The sequence below is a fragment of the Chiroxiphia lanceolata genome, chromosome 11 (genome assembly GCF_009829145.1).
Source record: "Chiroxiphia lanceolata isolate bChiLan1 chromosome 11, bChiLan1.pri, whole genome shotgun sequence".
Taxonomy (NCBI): domain Eukaryota; kingdom Metazoa; phylum Chordata; class Aves; order Passeriformes; family Pipridae; genus Chiroxiphia; species Chiroxiphia lanceolata.
The window spans coordinates 16529784-16548436 of NC_045647.1; the positions used below are offsets into that span (position 1 = coordinate 16529784).

At 63.2% G+C, this 18653-nt stretch overlaps 4 protein-coding genes across 8 annotated transcripts in view; 1 reads left to right on the forward strand and 3 right to left on the reverse strand.

Moving 5' to 3' along the window:
- Positions 1–89: 89 nt before the first annotated feature.
- Positions 90–3497, reverse strand: NPRL2 (NPR2 like, GATOR1 complex subunit). The gene is made up of 11 exons (XM_032699394.1): positions 3397–3497; positions 3167–3258; positions 2572–2740; positions 2268–2376; positions 1827–1963; positions 1457–1554; positions 1333–1369; positions 1091–1184; positions 889–1006; positions 529–671; positions 90–260 (listed from the first exon to the last, which is right to left on the reverse strand). Exons 1-11 carry the CDS (start codon positions 3466–3468, stop codon positions 193–195), a joined length of 1137 nt encoding a protein of 378 aa, XP_032555285.1. The 5' UTR covers positions 3469–3497; the 3' UTR covers positions 90–192.
- A 178-nt stretch (positions 3498–3675) lies between these two features.
- LOC116792463 (cytochrome b561 domain-containing protein 2) lies at positions 3676–5619 on the forward strand. Its single transcript, XM_032699392.1, is given in 7 exon segments — positions 3676–3832; positions 3919–3959; positions 4047–4197; positions 4200–4237; positions 4239–4292; positions 4294–4311; positions 4313–5619. Coding segments are annotated over 7 exon segments (762 nt in total). The 5' UTR covers positions 3676–3705; the 3' UTR covers positions 4646–5619.
- Positions 5620–5839: 220 nt separating this feature from the next.
- Positions 5840–8672, reverse strand: TMEM115 (transmembrane protein 115). Its single transcript, XM_032699391.1, is given in 4 exon segments — positions 5840–7039; positions 7760–8415; positions 8417–8434; positions 8436–8672. Coding segments are annotated over 4 exon segments (1056 nt in total). The 5' UTR covers positions 8616–8672; the 3' UTR covers positions 5840–6837.
- A 1234-nt stretch (positions 8673–9906) lies between these two features.
- CACNA2D2 (calcium voltage-gated channel auxiliary subunit alpha2delta 2) overlaps positions 9907–18653 on the reverse strand; it is a 238463-nt gene continuing 229716 nt past the window's right edge. For all 5 annotated transcript variants that reach the window (XM_032699030.1, XM_032699026.1, XM_032699029.1 and 2 more), the window contains 15 exons: positions 16318–16415; positions 16021–16111; positions 15827–15889; positions 15639–15742; positions 15451–15549; positions 15263–15357; positions 14948–14995; positions 14479–14550; positions 14165–14317; positions 13995–14047; positions 13833–13888; positions 13604–13727; positions 12957–13066; positions 12668–12756; positions 9907–12000 (listed from right to left, as the gene is read on the reverse strand). In XM_032699030.1, the coding sequence (XP_032554921.1) occupies positions 11872–12000; positions 12668–12756; positions 12957–13066; positions 13604–13727; positions 13833–13888; positions 13995–14047; positions 14165–14317; positions 14479–14550; positions 14948–14995; positions 15263–15357; positions 15451–15549; positions 15639–15742; positions 15827–15889; positions 16021–16111; positions 16318–16415 (1384 nt within the window). In that variant the 3' untranslated portion in view covers positions 9907–11871. The remainder of the gene's footprint in view (positions 12001–12667; positions 12757–12956; positions 13067–13603; positions 13728–13832; positions 13889–13994; positions 14048–14164; positions 14318–14478; positions 14551–14947; positions 14996–15262; positions 15358–15450; positions 15550–15638; positions 15743–15826; positions 15890–16020; positions 16112–16317; positions 16416–18653) is intronic.

Consider the following 18653-nt stretch of genomic DNA (forward strand, 5'->3'; position numbering starts at 1 on the left):
GCGTCCGACCGGTCGCTATGGCAACGGCGGTGCCGCTGTCGCCCCCTGCCGGCGCGGAGGACTCGCCGCGTGCGGCGCGGAGCGGCCTCTGCTGCCCCCTGGCGGCGCGGAGGAACGGGGGACCCACGGGGGACACGAGCGGTTGGGGGGACACGGGGGACACGCGGGCTCTGGTGCGGGCCGCCCCCGCCGTCACTTCCAGCACACGATGATGTTGGGGTCGTTCTCCAGGCGCTCATCCAGCTCCTTGTAACTCATGCCTGGAGGGGAAGGCAGTGCGTGTTAGTGGGGTGTCAGTGGGGTGCCCGGCACCGGTGTCAGGGGGGCTGGGTGGGCTCCCCAACCCTGCCCCTGGCACCATGGGCTCGGCAGCCAGGCTTGGCACAGAGCCTCACCCCCAGTCCCAACTCCCTGCAGTCTGAGGGCTCCCGAAGGGTGAGATCCCCAAACCAGCATAGAGCCCAGGGCAGGCAGAAGTTCCCGTGTCTCGCACCGGCCCCGGGGCCCACGTGGAGCCCAGATCCGTACCGGTCTTGCAGCAGATCTCGTCGTAGCTGTGGCAGCCTGTGTACAGCCGGGCCGGGTGGCTCCGCTCGTCCCGCGTGACCTTCACAGGGTATTTCTGGAGCCTCCGGATAAGGCCCTTCATCAAACCAAACTGGATAAGCCTCCTGGGGACGAGGAGGGAAGAGACTGGGACCACAGTGCTGGGGTGCCAAACACCCTGGCTCCCTGCAGTCCCTTCTGGTTCCACCATGCCCCATCAATGCCTCATGTTTCCTACCCTGGAGACGCAGGGGTTGGCTACTCCCTGCTTGCTCCCCCACACTGTCCCTGCCACCCCTGGTATCACCACTGCCCTTGGGGACTGGGCAGGAGGGCTCTGACCTCTCGTCCACCCTCTGGAGCTGCACGGTGTAGCGGGAGATGAGGTCTCTCACGGTGGTGCCAGGGCTCAGCCCACAGTACAGCTGGAAGACATCCCTGAGGCTGGCTCGCTTGTGCCCTGCAGGGACAAGTCACCAGTCAGCTGCCCCATCTCCCTGCACGACTCCCTGTCTGCCAGCAGCCCCAGGTGGGGTCACTGTACCTTGCTTGGTGACGTAGGACAGACACTCTTCCTGGAGACACTTGTCATCCACCAGGTCCTGGACCTTCGGAGTGGTGCAGTAGACATTGGAGTACTGGAGGGTGAGGGAAAACCAGCTCTGTTCAGCTGTGACTCCAAGAGACAGACCCAGCCTGCTCCCACCCTGTTGTCCCCCCAACACAGCCACTCCAATGGCACAGCCACTGCCCAAATCCCGCTCACAGTACCATGGCCTGACCCACCTGGAGTATGGAGACAAGCGTGACAACCCCATAGTACCTGCAGATGGACAGGGAGACGTGAGAGACCCTCTCTGCCAACCCCCACCCACCTCCTTGGGCTGTCCAGGCCCCTCCAGGCACTCACAGCAGGTTCTGCACGGCGATCCGCACCAGGTTCAGCTCCACGTCGGCTTCCGCGGAAATCTTCTGGACGTGCCGAAAGCCGTCTATGTAGGGCAGGATCTGGGAGGGGAGGAGGCAAGAGCTAAGAGGGCAGAGATCAGACAGGCCCCAGGCATCACCCTAAAGCCCAAGAATCTCCTCTGTGTCTGGGCAGCTCCATCCCCAGCAGTGCTTTATGCTCACGCTGGGTGAATGGTTTGCTCGCAGCACAACGACCAGAGGGGCACCAAACTCTGCTCATTATTGTGGCAATCTCCAGGACAGCCCAACTGCCTGGGCAGTCTGGAAACAGCTCCCTTTCAAAGCCTGCTGCCATGGTAAAGCACAAAGACCTGCTGCGTGGTGAGATCCCACTGGGAGTTGAAGAAGTCATCCTTGTCTTGGGTGAAGACAGGGACATCGTACTCCTGCACGATGGGGGGGTCCGGGCGCTGCTCGATCACCTTCAGGTGGATGGTGTTGGACTCATCTGCCCAGGAAAAGGGGAAGGCTCAATCCCCATGGAAACCTGTGCTCCCTCCAGAGCTCACAACCATCAGCCCCAGGACACCACAATGCCACATGGAACAAGGTGTTTACAACCCATTAACCCCATCCCACCCCTCCCTCTGGGCCACCCAGGGCAAGGCTGCCTCAGACACCCCCAGCTCCAAGCACAGACAGGCAGGGAGCTTCTGGAAGCAGCACAGGCAGAGCAGACCCAGGCAGGGGATGGCCCAGCTGCCCCCCCAGCTCCACCCAGCGCCGCTCATGGGCCAGCACAGCTGCCATACCTATGGGCAGGGTGCACTTCCCTTTGGCATTCAGCTCCTCCAGCAGGATGGTCATGATGGGGACCAGCTTCTGTTTACTCTCCTCGTTGGAGATGAAGCCGCTTTCCAGCTAGAAAGAGTAGAAAACCGTGTCAGCTCCTCCAGTAGGCTATAGGAATCTGGATCCCTTTCTCCCTTAAAATTCAAGTGATCTTGAAGTTGCCCTTCCCAGCAATGCCCAGTACCCCAGGATGTTCTCCAGGACACCAGTGGGGTGTCTACACCCTGTGAGGAGGATCAGGAGGCAGCCAGGCTCGGGTTTCACCTCGAGGGTGGTGAGGTAGCCAGCCAGCTTCTTCACAATGGGCTCCAGGGCACAGGCCTTGGCTCTGGCGTCGCACACGAAGCCCAGGTTGAAGAGCAGAGCGTTCCTGCTGTACTTCTTGTGCTCGATGCACACGGGGCAGCCGATCAGCTTCTTCTCCATGGCTGTCCTGTGGGAAGACACATACAACCTGCACCCACAGCCTCAGGGAGATCTGAGCCCTGCACAAGGACAGCTCCTGGTCGGCTGTGGAGGTGGGGGCTTCCCTAGTTTGCAGGAAACATGATGGCTAATCCCTCCACGCTCAGAGTGCAAAACACACTCTGAAGAAGGGGAAGGAAGAGTCAGTCATCGGAGGAGAAAACAGTTTCCCTTCAAAAGCAGCACAGCTCTCCTGACTCGTTTGGCTTCCCTGGATTTGTGGCACACGCAGCACCAGCCACCCCCAAATCAGACACCCGCCCCTGCACGGGTACCTGCAGGCACGGCAGGGAACCTGCTGGCCACGGGGATAGCACCCCCTGAGACCTGGCACTGTCACAGCACCGCGGTGTCACCCCCACCCAGCGGGGAAGGGACGGGGGGCTGCACTCACACAGTGATCAGCTTGTTCTGCAGCTCGGGCTTCGTGATCACGTACACCTGGATGGTGTCGAACAGCTCCCGGGAGATGAAATCCTCCGGGACCTGCGGGGGCACAGGAGACTCCGTTCCAGCCGAGCCCCGGGGAGCAGCCGCCACCGCTGTCCCTGTCGCCACTTCTCCCCCACGGGCGCTCCCGTGCCCCAGTCCCAACCCGCCCGCTCCCGGCCCCTCGCCCCGCACCTGGTAGGTGATCTTGGGCCCCAGGGTGGGGTGGAACTCGCTGAAGAACACGCACTCGATCCGCCCGCCCATGGCGGCACCGCAGCGAACGGCCCGACCCCGCCGGCCACCGTAGCGGGGCTGCGAGCACACGGCCGCGCCGTCGGGGGCGGGACCTCGCCCCTGAGCGACAGCTCCTCCCACCACTCAGCGGCGGCGCCGCGCGGCGAGGGCGGGCTCTAGCGCTGACGGACGGCCCGGCTTGGCCAATAGCGGCCCGCGCCGCGGCCCGGCAGTGTCGGCGGCGGCCGCTCCGCCCGCCCGGCCAACATGGCCCTGACGGCCGAGACCGAGTCCCGCCTGTACCGCTCGCTCCGCGTCGCCGCCGGCGCCGCCGCGCACCTCGTGGCGCTGGGCTTCCCCGCCGCCGTGGCCGTGCTGGCGCGGCCCGGATCCAGTGAGTGCCGCGGGGCCGGGACCGGGGCAGCGGGGGGGCGGCCGGGCCGGACCTCCCCGCTCACTTCACCCTGCCCCTCCCTGCAGGTCTGTTCTCCTGGCACCCGATGCTCATGGCGCTCTCGCGGGTAAGTCCCGCCGCCCCGGGCACCGTGGCAGAGGCAGGGGCCTTGCCGGCGGAGCCCCCGGGCGGTTGCGAGGCTGAGCCCCGGGAGCCCCCGGGAGCCGTGAAGCCGAGCCCCCGGTTTCCTTGGGGGAGGGGTGGACTGCTCGGCGGTGCCAACCCTGTGCCCCTCTGCCTTCCCAGTTCTCGGTTCCTGATGACGGAGGCGCTGCTGATCTTCTCCCCGGAGACCTCGCTGCTGCGCTCTTCTCCCGCAAGGTGCGGGTGCGGGCACACTGGGTGCCTGCAGCTGCTCGCCCTGCTCTGCGCGCTCCTGGGGCTGGGAATCATCACCTATAAACAAGCACCTGAACGGCAAGAGGCCACTTCGTCACCTGGCACGGGCTGACGGGGCTGGTGGCCGTGCTGTACGCAGGGGGGCAGTGCGCCGGGGGCGTGCTCCTGCTCTACCCTAAGCTGATGAAGAACTGGACGCTGGCCAAGCTCAAGCTGTACCACGCCACCTCCGGGCTGGTGGGCTACCTGCTGGGCTGTGCTAGCCTCATGCTGGGCATGTGCTCGCTCTGGTTCACCACGGCGGTGACCGGCGCCTCCTGGTACCTGGCCATGCTGTGCCCCCTCCTCACCAGCCTGGTGATCATGAACCAGGTGAGCAACGCGTACCTGTACCGCAAGCGGAGCCAGCACTGAGGGCCTGGCGCACAACTGAACCCCCTGAGCGAGCTGGTGAGGCCGGGGCTCCCCCTCACAGCCCCCCCTGCTTGCACAGGGTCTCCTTGGAACTTTGTTTCTACTTTCTTGTCTCTTGTTGGTCCTGGATTGTCCTTAGTGTCAGCTACAATGTGTGTGTGACACCCCCACCCACCCCCATGGGGACATTTCCCAGCACAGGTGAAGCTGCTGGTCCCTGCAGCAGCTTGGTGCTCAGTGCTGGGAAATGGAGGGTTCGCTCAGGATTCCTGCTCCTTTCCCGTTCCCGAACAAGGACTGCTTTTGAGCAGGCAGGACAGGAGTCATCCTAGTGAGGAGGGCAGGGAAGGCCCCTCTCTCTCCTGGGAGGCCACAGTGGGCACCACGCTGCCTCTCCTGCCACGGGGGCAGCTTGGTCAGGAAAGCACAGGGACAGTTGTGGCTTTGGCCCTGGGAGGGCTGGGGCAGGGTGGTGGCACCTGAGGCAATGGTACAGGAGCACATGTGTCCCCATGGCACGAGGGCTCCCCCGCACCAGAGCAGCCATCCCTGCCCCGAGGCCACGGGTCTGGGCACTTGCTGCCACGCACAAACCCCTCTCCAGGCTGGGGCAGCACAGCCTCGGCTTGTTGAGGTGGGATCAGTTTACAGAGCAAATGACTGAGCCAGGCTACGAACCTGCAGCCAGCAAAGGCATTTTGTCCTTTGGAGGGGCACAGGGAACAGTGTGAGCATGGGGGGAGGCACAGGCCTGGGGAACGAGCCCTTGGGAGGGCAGGAAGGGACCTCCTTGCTGGCACAACAGCCTTTCTCCCAGCCTGCCCGCCCTCGGGGCTGCTGTGAGGCTCTGTCTGCAACTCCTCAGCACATATCCTGCTCCTGGCAGGGCTGGAGAGCTGGGAGCGGCTCCCAGGCTGAAAACTTCCTCTGTATCCAGAGCTTTTATTCAATAAAAATTTCAGGCAGCTACAGTGCAACAAGCCCTCTTTACTGCTTGGGGGGGGACACATGACTTTTTGGGGTGCTGGCACACATCCCCCCTGTAGATTTCCCACCTCCTCCTTTCAAAGGGTTTCTCCCAACCTGCTGGGAGCACCTGGGAAGAAAACCCCTGCCCAGGCTCCTGGCAAGAGCCTCGGGGGCTGCTCTGGGCCGGGCCCCCTGCCCTGCCAGTGCTCTGCTGCAGGAGCCAACTCTTTCAAAGAACTCTTTATTGATACCCAAATGTCCGTGTTCTTCCCGTTTGACAAAACCTTCTCGTGTGGTCCTTTAAAAAAATAATCACGACACCGCTGACCTGCATCCCGGGCTGGGAATTGCCCGCTGGATCAGGAGCTGTGAGGAGGCTGTCACAGGGAGCATCCTCTCCATTCAGGAAAAAAAAAAAAACACCAACACAGAGGGAGGGAAAGAGAAGGGGGGAGCCCATATTCTACCTGCAGGAAAGAAAACCTGCTGCTGGAGGAAGCAGCGAGAGCCCCGCCATAAAAATTTAATTCCAGCTTCTAGTGTAATCTGACAAACGGATTAGCCAGGGAGCAGCCAAGGGCACTGGCTCCTCGCAGGGGGAGGGGGGCAGGAGAGGGAGGAGCAGAGAATCCCCACTGCAGAAAGCCTGGAGCTGGCAGTGCTGGACCACTGCTGTGAGGGGCTGGGTGGCCCCTTCCTGACCAGTGGCCTGTCCTCCCTGCCCAACTTCTCACTGGTCCCAGCAAACTCCTGCCAGGGTGGTGGGAGGCTCCCCATGGGAAAGACATCTGGAAAAGAAACCCACCAGCCTTCCCATTCCCTCAGTTCAGGACAAAACTACCTTCAGAAGGGAGGAAATAAGTGTTGAGTGCTCTGGCCAAGCCCTGGCACAGAGGAAAAGCTGACTTCTATCCCACAAGGGCGAGCGCAGCGGCGTTGGGGTGGGGATCAGCCCCGTGTCCCTGTCCCGGGATAGCCCCCGCTGACTGCTGACTCCATGGCCTGGCCCGCGCCGAGGGGAGCGGCTCCAGCAATCCCTGTCCTCGCGGTGGCGGCAGTGTACCCGTCCCGGGTGCCTGGTGCTGGCCGCGAGCAGCAGCAAAGCGTTGCTGGAATGAGGTGTCCCCCTGCCTGTGCCACGGGAGGAGTCCCCGCTCCCAGCCGTTCGGGATACAAGGGGATTAGGCAGCTCTCCAAGGGAGACAGGGCGGGAAGGGGGCCGGTCACAGCTGGGCCGGGGCATCCTGGAAGCTGATGAGGTTGGACTCCTGGCCGGGGCTCTTGCCAGCCACGCCGGGGTCGGGCAGCAGGGGGGTGTCAGCTTTGGCCGCCGCTGCCTCCTCCTCCTCATCCTCCATGCTGGGCCAGGCCGACTGGTCCTCCACGCGCTTCAGCCGCTCGTTCAGAGCCTTCAGGGCCAGCTGCCTGTGGGGCAAGGGCACACCTGGTTAACCTCGGGTCCAAGGGGCACGGCAGGGGCTGACGGCTCTACCCTATGGGGCACTGTGCGAGCCCGGCCCTGGCTCCTTCCCAGCAGGAAAGGGTGGATTCAGCAGCACCGGGGACGACCCGGAGCGCACAGGACTGCTCCACAGACACTCACACGGGCTCCCAGACTACACACACGAGTTTTTTGCGCCACGTGGTGCGCTCGGAGGCTGTCGGGGAGCACACGGGCTGCTCTGGGAATGGGGAATAGAGGCATAAAACAGGGCAGGGAAAAAGGAATGCCAACGCCTTGTCCAAACCCTCCTGCTAGGAGTCAGGAGGGCCAATGCCGGATGTGCAGGAGGGCTGGGGCGTGGGCTGACTCACTGCCTTCCCCCTGTGCCGGGGGGGTGCAAGACTGCTGTGAGCCGGGGCTGGCACCTCCCCAGGCTGTGCCCCTTCCTTCTGCAGGGACCCCAAACCCCGTCTGGCCCTTCCCCAGCATCTCCCCACTGCTCCACATCTTGAAGAGCAGGATAATATCCCACCAGCTCCGTGAAATGCTCCTCACCACCTCCGTGGCAGGGTAGCCCCCATGCAGACGGTCCCTGCTTAGCAACCTGCACCTAAACCTGCCCCCTCCTCCTTGTTCGGATTTTAACCCGACCCTCGCTGTCCCTCAACACACGATCCCCACGGCAGCAGGGCGGGCAGTACCTTCTCCTCTCAGCGTCCTGGGGGTCCGTGCCCGGCAGGCTGATGGTGATGGAGGACGGGGCGCCCACGTCGTAGCGCTTGACGGTCTTGCGGCACACCCTCACCTTCACCAGGACGCCGTGCACCAGGTTGGCCACCAGACCCACCACGGGCTGCAGGATCTCGGGGAAGAAAGTGGCGAAGGCGAAGTGGTCAGACATGTCTCCGCGGCCTCTACTGTGCCGCTGGTAGAAGCGGAGATAGACCCAGCTGGAGAGGAGCCCGAAGCCGTACGAGGCCAGTACATTGCTCTCGACGAGGGCAGCGAGCCGCAGCAGAGCCAGGAGGAGGAGCAGGAGCATGGGGACAGCCTTCATCCTGACCTGAGGCACCTTCAGCACGGTGCTGTCCCCCATCGTCTGCTTGAGGGCCACCAGGACCCCGCCGAGGAAGCCCAGCCCGCCGTGGATGCGCACGGCGAACAGGTAGTCGAGATGGAAGGAGGCCACGTAGGTGAGGAAGTAGGCGAGGGCCGCCAGGAGCCCCACGGAGATGTTCACCACGGCGAAGAAGACGAGAAGCTCCAGGGCTCCCCAGAGGGGCTCCAGCAGCCGCCCCGCCGCCCCCAGCGTGGCCAGCGCTGCCGCCAGCCCCCAGGCGCGCTGCTCCACCAAGCCCGTGCGTCAGCAGCGTCCAACACCCAGAAGTTGGGGGGCAGCAGGTAGCCCGGCGTCACCGCCAGCCCGTAGGCCGTGTCCAGCCCGAAGGAGAGCAGGTACAGCAGCACCGCGGCCGCGCTCAGCGACTTCACCACCACGCTGGTGCCGGCCAGTGCCGCCAGAAAGTGCTGCCGGGCCACCGGCAGGTACCGCCGCATCTTCGGCCCCGCGGGCGGGACGGGGCGGCCCCGCGGGGGCTGTCCGGCCCCCCCCCCACCCCGCCCGCCTCCCCCCCGCGCCCTCCCGGTGCCGCTGCCGGTGCCGCCGCCGCCGCTCCGCCCGGGCCGGGCCGCGCTCGGCCCCGCTGCTGGGACAGGCCGGGCGCGGACAAACAGCGCGGCTGCGCCTGCGCGGGGGTGCGCGCGCCGGGGCGGGGCCGCGCCGCGGGGGCTGGGCCGGGGCGTCGCGGGGCACGTCGGGATTTGTAGTCCCAGAACGAGAGGGGGACACGGAGATAGTGGGGGGGACACGGACATGAGAGGGATATGGACACGGCGGGGATATGGACATAGTGGGGTGACACGAGGGACATGGACACGGGAGGGACATGGACACGGGGGGGACATGGACACGGGGGGGGGGCACGGACATGAGGGGTGACGCAGACATCGGGGTACACGAGATAATCGGCCGTGAAGACGCGTAAACGAGGGGGGGTCATGGACACAGAGGGACGTGGACACGAGGGGCACGGGACAAACCGCCGGGAGGATACGGACACGGGAGCGACATGGACACAGTGGGGCACGGGACAAACGGCTGGGAAGCACGTGGATGCAGGAGGGACACGGACACGAGTGGACATTGACATGGGGGTGACACGGACATCAGGGGACACGGGACAAACGGCCCGGGGGCATGTGGGACAAACGGGGAGGACATGGACACAGAGGGACATGGGACAAACAGCTGGGGACACATGGACACGGGGGACATGGGGGTGGGTGTCTGTCTGGGTGGCAGAACACGGTTATGGGGCCGTGAGGGGGACGGTCATGGAGAGGTGGACACGGGGGGCACAAACCCTGGGAAGAAGGGACATGGACACGGGTGGGCTGCGCACAGGGGGCACTCGGGGACATTGAACCCATGGGACAGGGCTGTGGGGACACAGACAAAAGGGGACGTGGAGTGGGGAGAGTGGACATGGGGATTTGGGGAAGGGGCAACACAGTCCTGAGGGGACACAGGGAGATGGGGGAGCCTGAGGGGGGTTGGGAAGAGGCTGAGCCTCTGCTGCCCCCCAGCCCCTCCTGTGCAGCGTGTGGGGCTCTGCGAACCCACAGCTCTGCTGCACCCCTGCCTGTGCCCAAATCCCTGCCCGTCAGCCTCACAGAGGTGCAGCACTTGCAAAGGCAGCAGCCTCCCAAATATCCTGTGCCACCCCACATGTTGTGCCCCCCCCGGCCGTGCCCACCCCCCCCCAGGCAATGATGCAGCCACCACCTGTGAAGTGAAAATATGAACATTATTTAATAACTGAGTCTCTGTAATAAACCATTTGAAAATATTTTACAAGGAGTCACACGCACGATATCTTACAAATTGTCTTTTTGTTGGTTTTTTTGTTCTTTTTTTTTTTTAAGTTTTCCAACTCTTCTGTACAAAAAAAAAAATCGAAACCCAGAGAAATAAAAATAAAATAAAGAAAATAAATTTAAAAACCCAACGCCTTTGAATGAGCAGAGAGAAGCTTTTGGGCAGGGACAGGGCAGGACGCAACCCCGGCAGGATGGGGGGGCCCGGGGCCACGCCACTCCTTCGTCTCATTGGTTTTTAACTTAAAATAGACTATATATGTATATATTTATAGGTATGTATAGTGGTGGTTTTCTGGCAGAGCACCTAACTAGACTACAGAAGTACACACACTCCCGGTAACACAGAGCCATCTGTTCAAACACGGTTCCCAGAGACAGTAACCAAACACACACTGAAAAAGCTACAAGCAGAATGACCATTAATTAACCCCCAGCACTAATTAGCGCTTGGCACCCTCCCAAGCCCCCCCGGGGTGGCCGTGCCGAGGGGGCTCCCCTGGACCCGGTTGATGGGGTGGCTCTGAGCGGGGTGGCCCGGGGGGGGTGAGGGTCCCCAGGGCTGCCTGCCCGGGCAGGGACCCCCAGCACTGCCGGGGGCAGTGGGGGGCACGGGTGGTGGGTCTGGCACCCCCTGCACTGCGGCATCCCGGGCTGTCACAGCCGGGCACCCTGTGCTGGACGCCCCCAGCCCTGCAGCACCTCTTCTGGATGGGTTAGTGGGGTGCCAGAGCTGAGCAGCTACCTCGTCCCCTCCTTGGCACCCAGCATTTTGACTGGGGGGGGACAAAACATCCCCGCCTGAGCTCCCCGGTGCGAGCCCCAGCCCCTCCCGCCCCCCCAGCACTGCGTGCCCCCCAGTCAGGGCCCCCGCAGCACCCGGGGGCTGCTCCCCTCGCCATGGATGGTGACCCGAGGGACGGGCAGGGGGCCCTGGCACGTCCCTTCTGGGGATATGTGGCACCTCCCGCTCCACTTGGCACTCGGGGACGTGCTGCATGTCCCGCTGCGGGGCATGTGGTGTGACCCACTCGGGAGCTTATCCATGTCCCCCAGGGGAGCAGCACGTCCCTCTGGCAGGGTGAGGGGGGCAGGGCAGGGCTGGGGGGTACAGGGCTGGGCGGGCAGGATTCACAGTGATCTGCAGAACGGAAAAGAAACAAAAAATATTTCCCCCCCTCCTTTTCACCCCAACATCTGTGCCCAAGAATAGCTGAGCCAAGTGCAGGGACCAGGGCTCCATTGTGCCACTGCCCCCGGCCTTGCCCCTGCCTGCTCTCAGCCCCAGCCCGCAGGGATGCTGGAGCTGCCCCACACACCCGGGGGCCGGTACCGTTGGAACAAATACTACTGACCCGCACAGTCAAGTCAAGTCCTTTTTTCTTTTTTTTTTTTTCCTTTTTTTCTCCTTTCACCCCCCACCCCCTTTTTTCTTTTTTTTTTTTTTTTTTGCTTAGGTTGTACTCGTTGCTGACAATAAACCCCGCCTGTCTCCAGGTGAAAATGTTGGAAACTCGATGTAGAAAGATCTGCTTTAAAATCTTCAGGCTAAAAAAATAGGCGAGGTGGACTGGGGGGGTCGCGGGCGGAGGGCTCCGACGCCACTTTTCCGAGTGCGAGCGGCCGGGAGGGCGCGACGCCGGGACACCGTCCCGGTCCCCGCTCTGCCGGGGAGCCCCTGCCCGGTCCCCGCTCTGACAGGGAGCCCCTGCCCGCACCCCGACTCTTCTTTGGCTGCGGCCGGTGTGGAGAGCGGGGCGGCATCGCGGGGGTCCCCGAGGCAGAGGAGGGGACGTCGCTCCCGCCCCACCGGGCCGGGGAGGGGGATGGAGATGGAAGTTGAAAGAAAAGAGAGCTGGCGGGGGCGGCCAGGGGGCTAAAGGCAGGCGGCCGGAGGCAGCGGGTGCCGGCTGGTGCTGGAGTAGAGGAGCAGCAGCTGCAGGGAGAGCAGGACCCCCACGGAGGGGGCGAAGGAAGCCCCTCGGCCGCAGTCTGAGGTATCTTCCTGGGCGGGCAAAGAGAGGGGGGCCATGGGGCACCCCCAGCAGTGCCTCGGCACCACAGGGGCACCCACTGCCCTAGAAGGGGAACTCACCACCCCCCTGCACCCTGGCTACACCTCCTGCTCTAGGGTCCCTGTGGCATAGCCCCCACCGCTCACAAACAACCCACGGTGTTGCTCTCCTTGGGACCCCCATGGCTCTGCTCTCCCCCCAGGAGGGCACCCCACGGCATTGCTCTCCTAAGGACCCTTCATAGCTCTGATCTCCCCAGAGGGCACCCCAAGGCTCCTGAACCCCCACCCTGGGTCCTCCCAGGGCTCCAAACCCCCGTCAGGGGGGTGCCCCCACAGCGCTGCACCCCCAGCATCCCCTCATGGCTCTGTTCCCCTCAGGGGGACACTCCATGGCTCTGCTCCCCCACTGTGGGGGCACTCACCCCTCCATCTCCCCCCAGGGGTGAACCCTGCTCTGCTCCCCTGCGGTCCCCTCATGGCTCCAGTCCCCTGCTCAGGGGAAACCCGCTGCCCAAATTTCCCCTATAGGAGCACCCCACAGCTTTGCTCCCTTGGGGACGCCCCATGGCTATACCCCCCAACCCAGAGGGCACCCCCTGCTCCCATCTCTTCCCAGGGGACCCCCCAGCTCCGCTCCCCCCCGCACCCCACGTACTGTTGCATTGTAGTCGAAGCAGATGTGGGGGCCTTTCCGGTAGCGGGGCCTGTCCACCAGCTCACACTGGTTGGGGTCCCTCGGGGGGGCTTTGCAGGTCAAGGAAACCACCAGGGACACAGCAGTAAGGGCTTATGGGGCACCCTGCGGCCACCTCCAGCCTCTCTGGTCACAGGCCACCTCCCTCCACCTCCACCAAACCCCACAGCTCCCTGCCTGCCCTGTGGACCACGTGTCCCCCAATCCCTCTGCCATGACACCCCGGTGGGACGCAGCCTCCAAAGGATACCTCTTACCTCTGCCTGCATCAGCTTGACAGACTCACACTGGCTGCAGAGGGGCTTGTCAGCCACCACAAAGAGCAGGTTGGTGTTAGCCAGTCTCTGTGCATGGAAAAGCCTGGGGGTGCAATGGCAGTGGGGACCCCTGTTACTCTGTGCCCTGATCTCTCCCAGTCCCCAGTGCCAGCCCTGCCAGCACATGGCTCTGGGGAGGCTGAGCCAGCCACAGTTTCACTCCTGTCCTCATCCTCTTCCCCATCCCTGTTCCCAACCTCATCCCTGTCCCCTACCTCATCCCCATCCCTGTCCTCAACCTCATCCCTGTCCCCTACCTCATCCCCATCCCTGTCCTCAACCTCATCCCTGTCCCCATTCCCATCTCCACATCCCTCCCCATCCCCATGTCATGGGGCTGCCCAGGGACTCTGATGGGCTTTCAGGGTCCATGTCCGTGTGGAGGAGCCCTGGGGACATCAGCACCCCCAGCCCATGGGGACACTACTGCTGTTCTCTGTCCCCCCATCCAGGTACCACAGTCCCCTCAACTGCTGCATGGCATCTCCTATGGCCCCCATGTGGGCAGGGGTCCTGGCAAGGCAGGCTGGGGGATGTCCCCAGCCCTGACCAGGGGGTGGGACCACGGGGACGGACCCACCTGGAGCAGTTGCCGCAGTCGATGATGGCGTTGTAGGTGGCGTTGACGGTGCTGAAGTAGTACTGCGTCTGCTTCATGATGCAGCTCGTCTCCCTGGCCTCCATGCCGTCCCCTGCCACCTCCTCTGTGCCAGCACAGTGCCATGGGACAGGGGCCACCAACCTCCCCCACCACGCACCCCTGCCATGGCCCCTGCCCACCCCCAGCCCAGGTCTCCCTGGGGACTCACCCGTCTGGAACCAGCTGCTGTAGGTGAGGCCGTACAGGAACTGCTGGAAGAGGGACCTGGGGAAGGAAAGCATGGCCACATCAGCTGTCCCAACCCCAAGGACACCCCTGTGTCACCCCCCAGTGGAAATGGCCCCTGGAAAGGAGACATGGCAGGACTCACCAGGCTGCAGCCGAAGTCCACCAGGCGAGGCTCAGGAGATCAGCCACGGTGGGCTGTGGGCAAAGAAGAGGGCAATCGCCAGCAGGTCCCCATGCAGGGCACTGGGGACACATTCATGGGCCCCCCAGATCACAGACCACCTGGAAGCCACCAGCCCTGTGGGTGCTCACCACGAAGACACCGCGGGGTGCAGCGCCTGTGTTGCTTGGGGCCTCCGGGGCACAGACGGACTGGAAGTCATAGGACTCCTTACGGGTGTAGAAGGAGTTGTTGTAGAGGGCAGACATCAGGTTGGCATCCACTTCGCTGAAGAACTTGCCCACCTGGGATGGGGACACTGAGTCTGCATCCAAACACTATGTCGATGTGGGTCTCCCCCGGTGGGGACTCGAGTGGGGCTGTGTCACACCACCTGTGGCACGAGCTCAGAGGTCTCAGCTCCCACTGGCATCCCATGCTCAGGAGAGCTGCGGGCACTGCTCACCTGGTACCAGTGGTCCTCCTGGTTGGAGAGCACCAGGAAGCCCCCATCGTCAATGAGGACACAGATGAGGTCCTGGGGAAGGAGGGCAGTGTCATCCACCCGTCATGCCCAGGGCAAGGCAGGACAGGCAGGGTGGGGGGCAATGGGCTGTCAGGCAGGGGGCCCAGCACAGTGTCCCCAAGCCTGGGGGCTGCTCAGAAGCATCTCGGTGCCAGAAGCATCTGTGTTGGGTGCAGGGAGCAGGAGACACCACCACCCTGGGGGGTTTCACAGCCCTCTCAGGGGGCGTCCACAGTTCACAGGGCAAGCCCTGGGGCTTCATCGCTGAAAGGTGGGTCAGGGGCTGGCTGAGCTCCAAGAGCAACAGGGGACAGGGTGGGTGCCCAGGCAGGGTGAGCAGGGGACAGGGAGCCCTCTCAGTCACCCTCTACTCCCCCACCAGCTGCCCCCACCCCTGCCCACCACCCACCTTGTTGTTGGCCTCACAGTCCATCTCACAGCTGGTCGAGGGGTCGCACTGTCAACCGAAACCAGGGCAGAGGGACAGGTTAGCAGGATGGTCATCACCCCAGAGCTGTCCTCCTGGCCAGAAGGGGACACGCGGGGTGGTGTCCCCAGGGGCTGGGGACAGGTGCCCCGAGCAGGGTGACGGGCAGGGCTGTGCGGGAGGAACACACCCAGTGCAACCACAGGCACCATGTCCCAACAGTGCTCACCAACAAGCAGAGCTCCCCCCATCCTGCCCCCATCCCCATTCCCGTGCTGTGCCAGCCCCAGGACATACTCGGCGGGTGCCCAGCTGGTCACGGTCCGTCCGGTTGCTCGCCAGCACTTTGAACTTCTCAGCCCAGGCCTCCAGGTCCAGCTTCACCCCCACCACTGGGGCAGTGGGGAGACAGGGTGAGCCCTGGTGCTGGAGGGGTTACGAGGACCCCCCCAGCCTGACGACAGGGCACCCAGCCCCCTGCCTACCTGCTGGCTTCAGAGTCTTGCCCTTGATGCTGAGCTCCACGGCGGTGCTCACCAGGATCCCAATGGTGTTGTTCTCCAGGTCGAGCCCTCGGTAGCCGGCTGTGGAAGGCAGGGGTTGCATCAGGGGATGCATGGAGCCAGCCCCTGGTAGCCTGTGTCACCCCTCGCTGTCCCAAGCTGGCACCCACCATCCCGGTAGGGTGGCTTGAAGATGTAGCCCTTGTTGTCCAGACTCCTTCGGTAGAAGCTGGCGTTGAAGGGCTCTGGTTCCTCCTCCCAGTCATCTGCAGCCCTGGGTGGGAGCAGCCACAGCCATGACTGTCACTGTCACTGCCCAGCAGGAGCAGACAAGTCACCGCACGGGCTGGACACTCACTTGTTAGGGAAGACACGGGTGATGCCCCCATCAGTGGCTGCGAAGACAGCCAAGAGGCTGTACCTGCAAGGAGAGGGGCCGGGTAGGCCCGGCATCAGTGGGGTTTTGCTCTGTCCCTACCTACACAGCCCATCCTAATCCTCCTTTGCTCCAAGAGAGTGCTGCCCATCCCAGGCCACCTCCTTTGCACATACGTGTTGAGGTCCTGGTTCTTCCAGACCTGGTCCACCAGCTGCTGTGTGATGCCTGTGTCCAGGATCAGGTTGTGCAGGAGGAAGTTGTCGCCTTGAGAGGAAGATAGAGAGCAGGAGGAGGTGAGGGCTGGCCACATGGGGGCCACCCATGCCCCTTGCTCTGCCCCGACATCTCCCCTGCAGCAGCTCCCAGGACCCCAGCCCCAGTATAGTTCACCCCGTGCCCCATCTCCCTCTGAATCGCCATCCACCTCCAATCCCCCAGCAGCCTCCCCACCAGTCATCCCGGTTACTCACACTGCTTGGAGTCTGGGGTCACCTTTTCCATGAGGGCAATAAAGTTTTCCAGGAACTCGGTGTTGTTATCCGACAAGTCGAGGTCTTTGCAATACTCTCTGGGGTTTGGGGGACAAGGTTTGTAGTTTGTGGGGATGGAAAAGGCAAGGTCAGTTCTCCCCCAGGGACAGGGGGGTGGGTGCTGGCCGTGCTGCCAGCACTGGGGCTTGCCAGGGACACCATGGTGGTGACGTGCCACCTGTGCTGTGAGTGTCACCCCACCAGGGCAGCCGGCTCTGGGCATCTCTGCAGACTGCCCGGCACCCAGTCCCCGCTGCCTGCAGTGCCACCAGTGCAGCGTCACACCAGCCACCAGCTCCGTCACTGCCACGGGCACTGAGGTGCCACCACCTCTGCCAGGGCCAGGATTGATGGATCCCAGTTTGCCTGGAGTGGTACAACACTGAGTCCATCTCTCCCCATACCAGTAGGGCTACTGGTGGGACTGGGTGCCTCTGACACTGTACTTACCTGTGGGGCCAGACAGGCACCACTGTGCCCACCCTGCCCTGCTCCTGCGGCACCCCGGGGAGTGGGGGCTCCATTGTGGGTGTGAGCAGGGGTTTGCCTTGGGAGACTCTACAGCTGCACTGGCAGCACCAGGCAGGCGCTGACAGCTGTACCTGCACCCTTTGCACAGATGGTTGGGTGCTGGGTGAGCCCTGGCAGGTGGAGATGGGTGCTCGCCCACGGGTATTGCTGGCCCCAAGCCCCTCCTGGGATGGGCACCATGGGGGCTGCTGTGTCCCTGCTCCAGTCTAGGACATCCTGAGTGCAGAGTCCCAGCCCCACCAACACCAGGCACAGCTGTAACCTGTTGGTCACCATGAGGCTCTGACCAGGGTGCCAAGAGTCTCCCTTGCTCAGCAGTGTGGCTGCGAACAGTGCTGGGGTGCTCTGGGCCCCCCCCACCTCATGGCCCCTCTGCCAAGCTCCTGATTCTGACAAAAACCTCATTAAGAGGACAAGTGTTGGAGCAGAGGGTGGCAGGGACCATGCCCAGGGGGCAGCTGAAAAACCTGGGGCACCCTGGCCAGCCCAGCCAGGCCCCTCGACCCCTGGTCAGGGGGAGCAGCCACCTAAATATCTACACCGACACGCACAGGTACAGGTACTCACACACCCACGGGGATGGGGATATACGGTTTCTGAAAATTTCCAGTGGCCCGTGGGCACGGCAGTGCCAACGGCAGGTCATACAGTCGCCCTGGGTGCTGGGCACCCCCCAGCACATGGCTCCTCCCTGCCACCTGCCCCTGCTGGGCTGGCACCCACCGCAGGAAGGGGGCTCATGGAGCTGCTTTGGGGGCACCGACTTTTCTTGTGGGACCTTGACTTTCACAGCCTGCCTTCCTCTCCAGCTGCACCAACCACAGAGCCCCATGCCCGACACTGACCTCATCACTGCAGCCTGAGCAGGAGAGTCGGGCTGCAGACCCACTCCTGGGCCTCGGGCATCACCTCCCTATCCAACCCCTTACAGGCCAATTTTTCAATAACAGGGTTTTCCTGTTTCTCATTTATACTCTGCTTTGGCTCCCATGTGTCCTGGACCTCACCTCCACTGCCCCATGCATGGCCTGGGGACCAAGCACTCCACAAAAACCCGGGACTACACAATAACTGTACATTTTGGGCTGGTCTGCCCAGAGTTCATGTAAGTGAGCGATGCCTGCTGTGGGCCGGGAGGGTGGGGGGTACCCACAGGTGGCCTCGATGTACCTCAACCTGCTGCAGTCTCCAAGAGCTGCAATAACAAAACATCCCCTAACAGGGCAGTTAGAGGCTATAATGACCTATCAGTAGAGAGGTGACGAACTTGTGATGTTAATTAGGGCTGTCAGAGATTGCACAGCGGGAAGGGCATGGTGCTGGCGAGCCATGGGGCTCCCCCAGCACCTCGCAGAGGGATGGCGCTTCATTCCTGTTATGTAACAAGACTGGGTGGCATGGCCCAGGGGAGGGGACAGATCTGCCTGTCCCGTGGCCACTACACTGTCCTCACGTCCTCATTCCCACCTTGTGGCCGGCAGCCTCCTGAAACCCCCTGGGCATCCCAAATTTGAGCTTAAACCTACCCTTCCTTCTCCTCCCCACCCCGCAGCCAGCACGACTGTATGATGCCACCGCCGGCCCCTCGCTCGGCAGGGATTTTCAGAAACTATACCTATATATGCACGCGCAGAGGTCGGGCCGCACCGGGTGCATATATACTGTGTGGGATGCAACCGGGTGGCGGAGCGGGGCCGGGGTCCCGGCGCAGCCCCCTCGGCCGAGCGGGCACACGACACACACAG

Excerpts from the sequence above, each read along its gene's own strand:
- NPRL2 (XM_032699394.1), bottom strand. The coding sequence starts at position 3,468 with ATGGGCGGGCGGATCGAGTGCGTGTTCTTCAGCGAGTTCCACCCCACC. Across the intron at positions 1,370-1,456 it reads ATCGCCGTGCAGAACCTGCT|GTACTATGGGGTTGTCACGC; the intron begins GTGAGTGCCTGG and ends GTCCATCTGCAG. Across the intron at positions 1,185-1,332 it reads CGCTTGTCTCCATACTCCAG|TACTCCAATGTCTACTGCAC; the intron begins GTGGGTCAGGCC and ends CTCACCCTCCAG.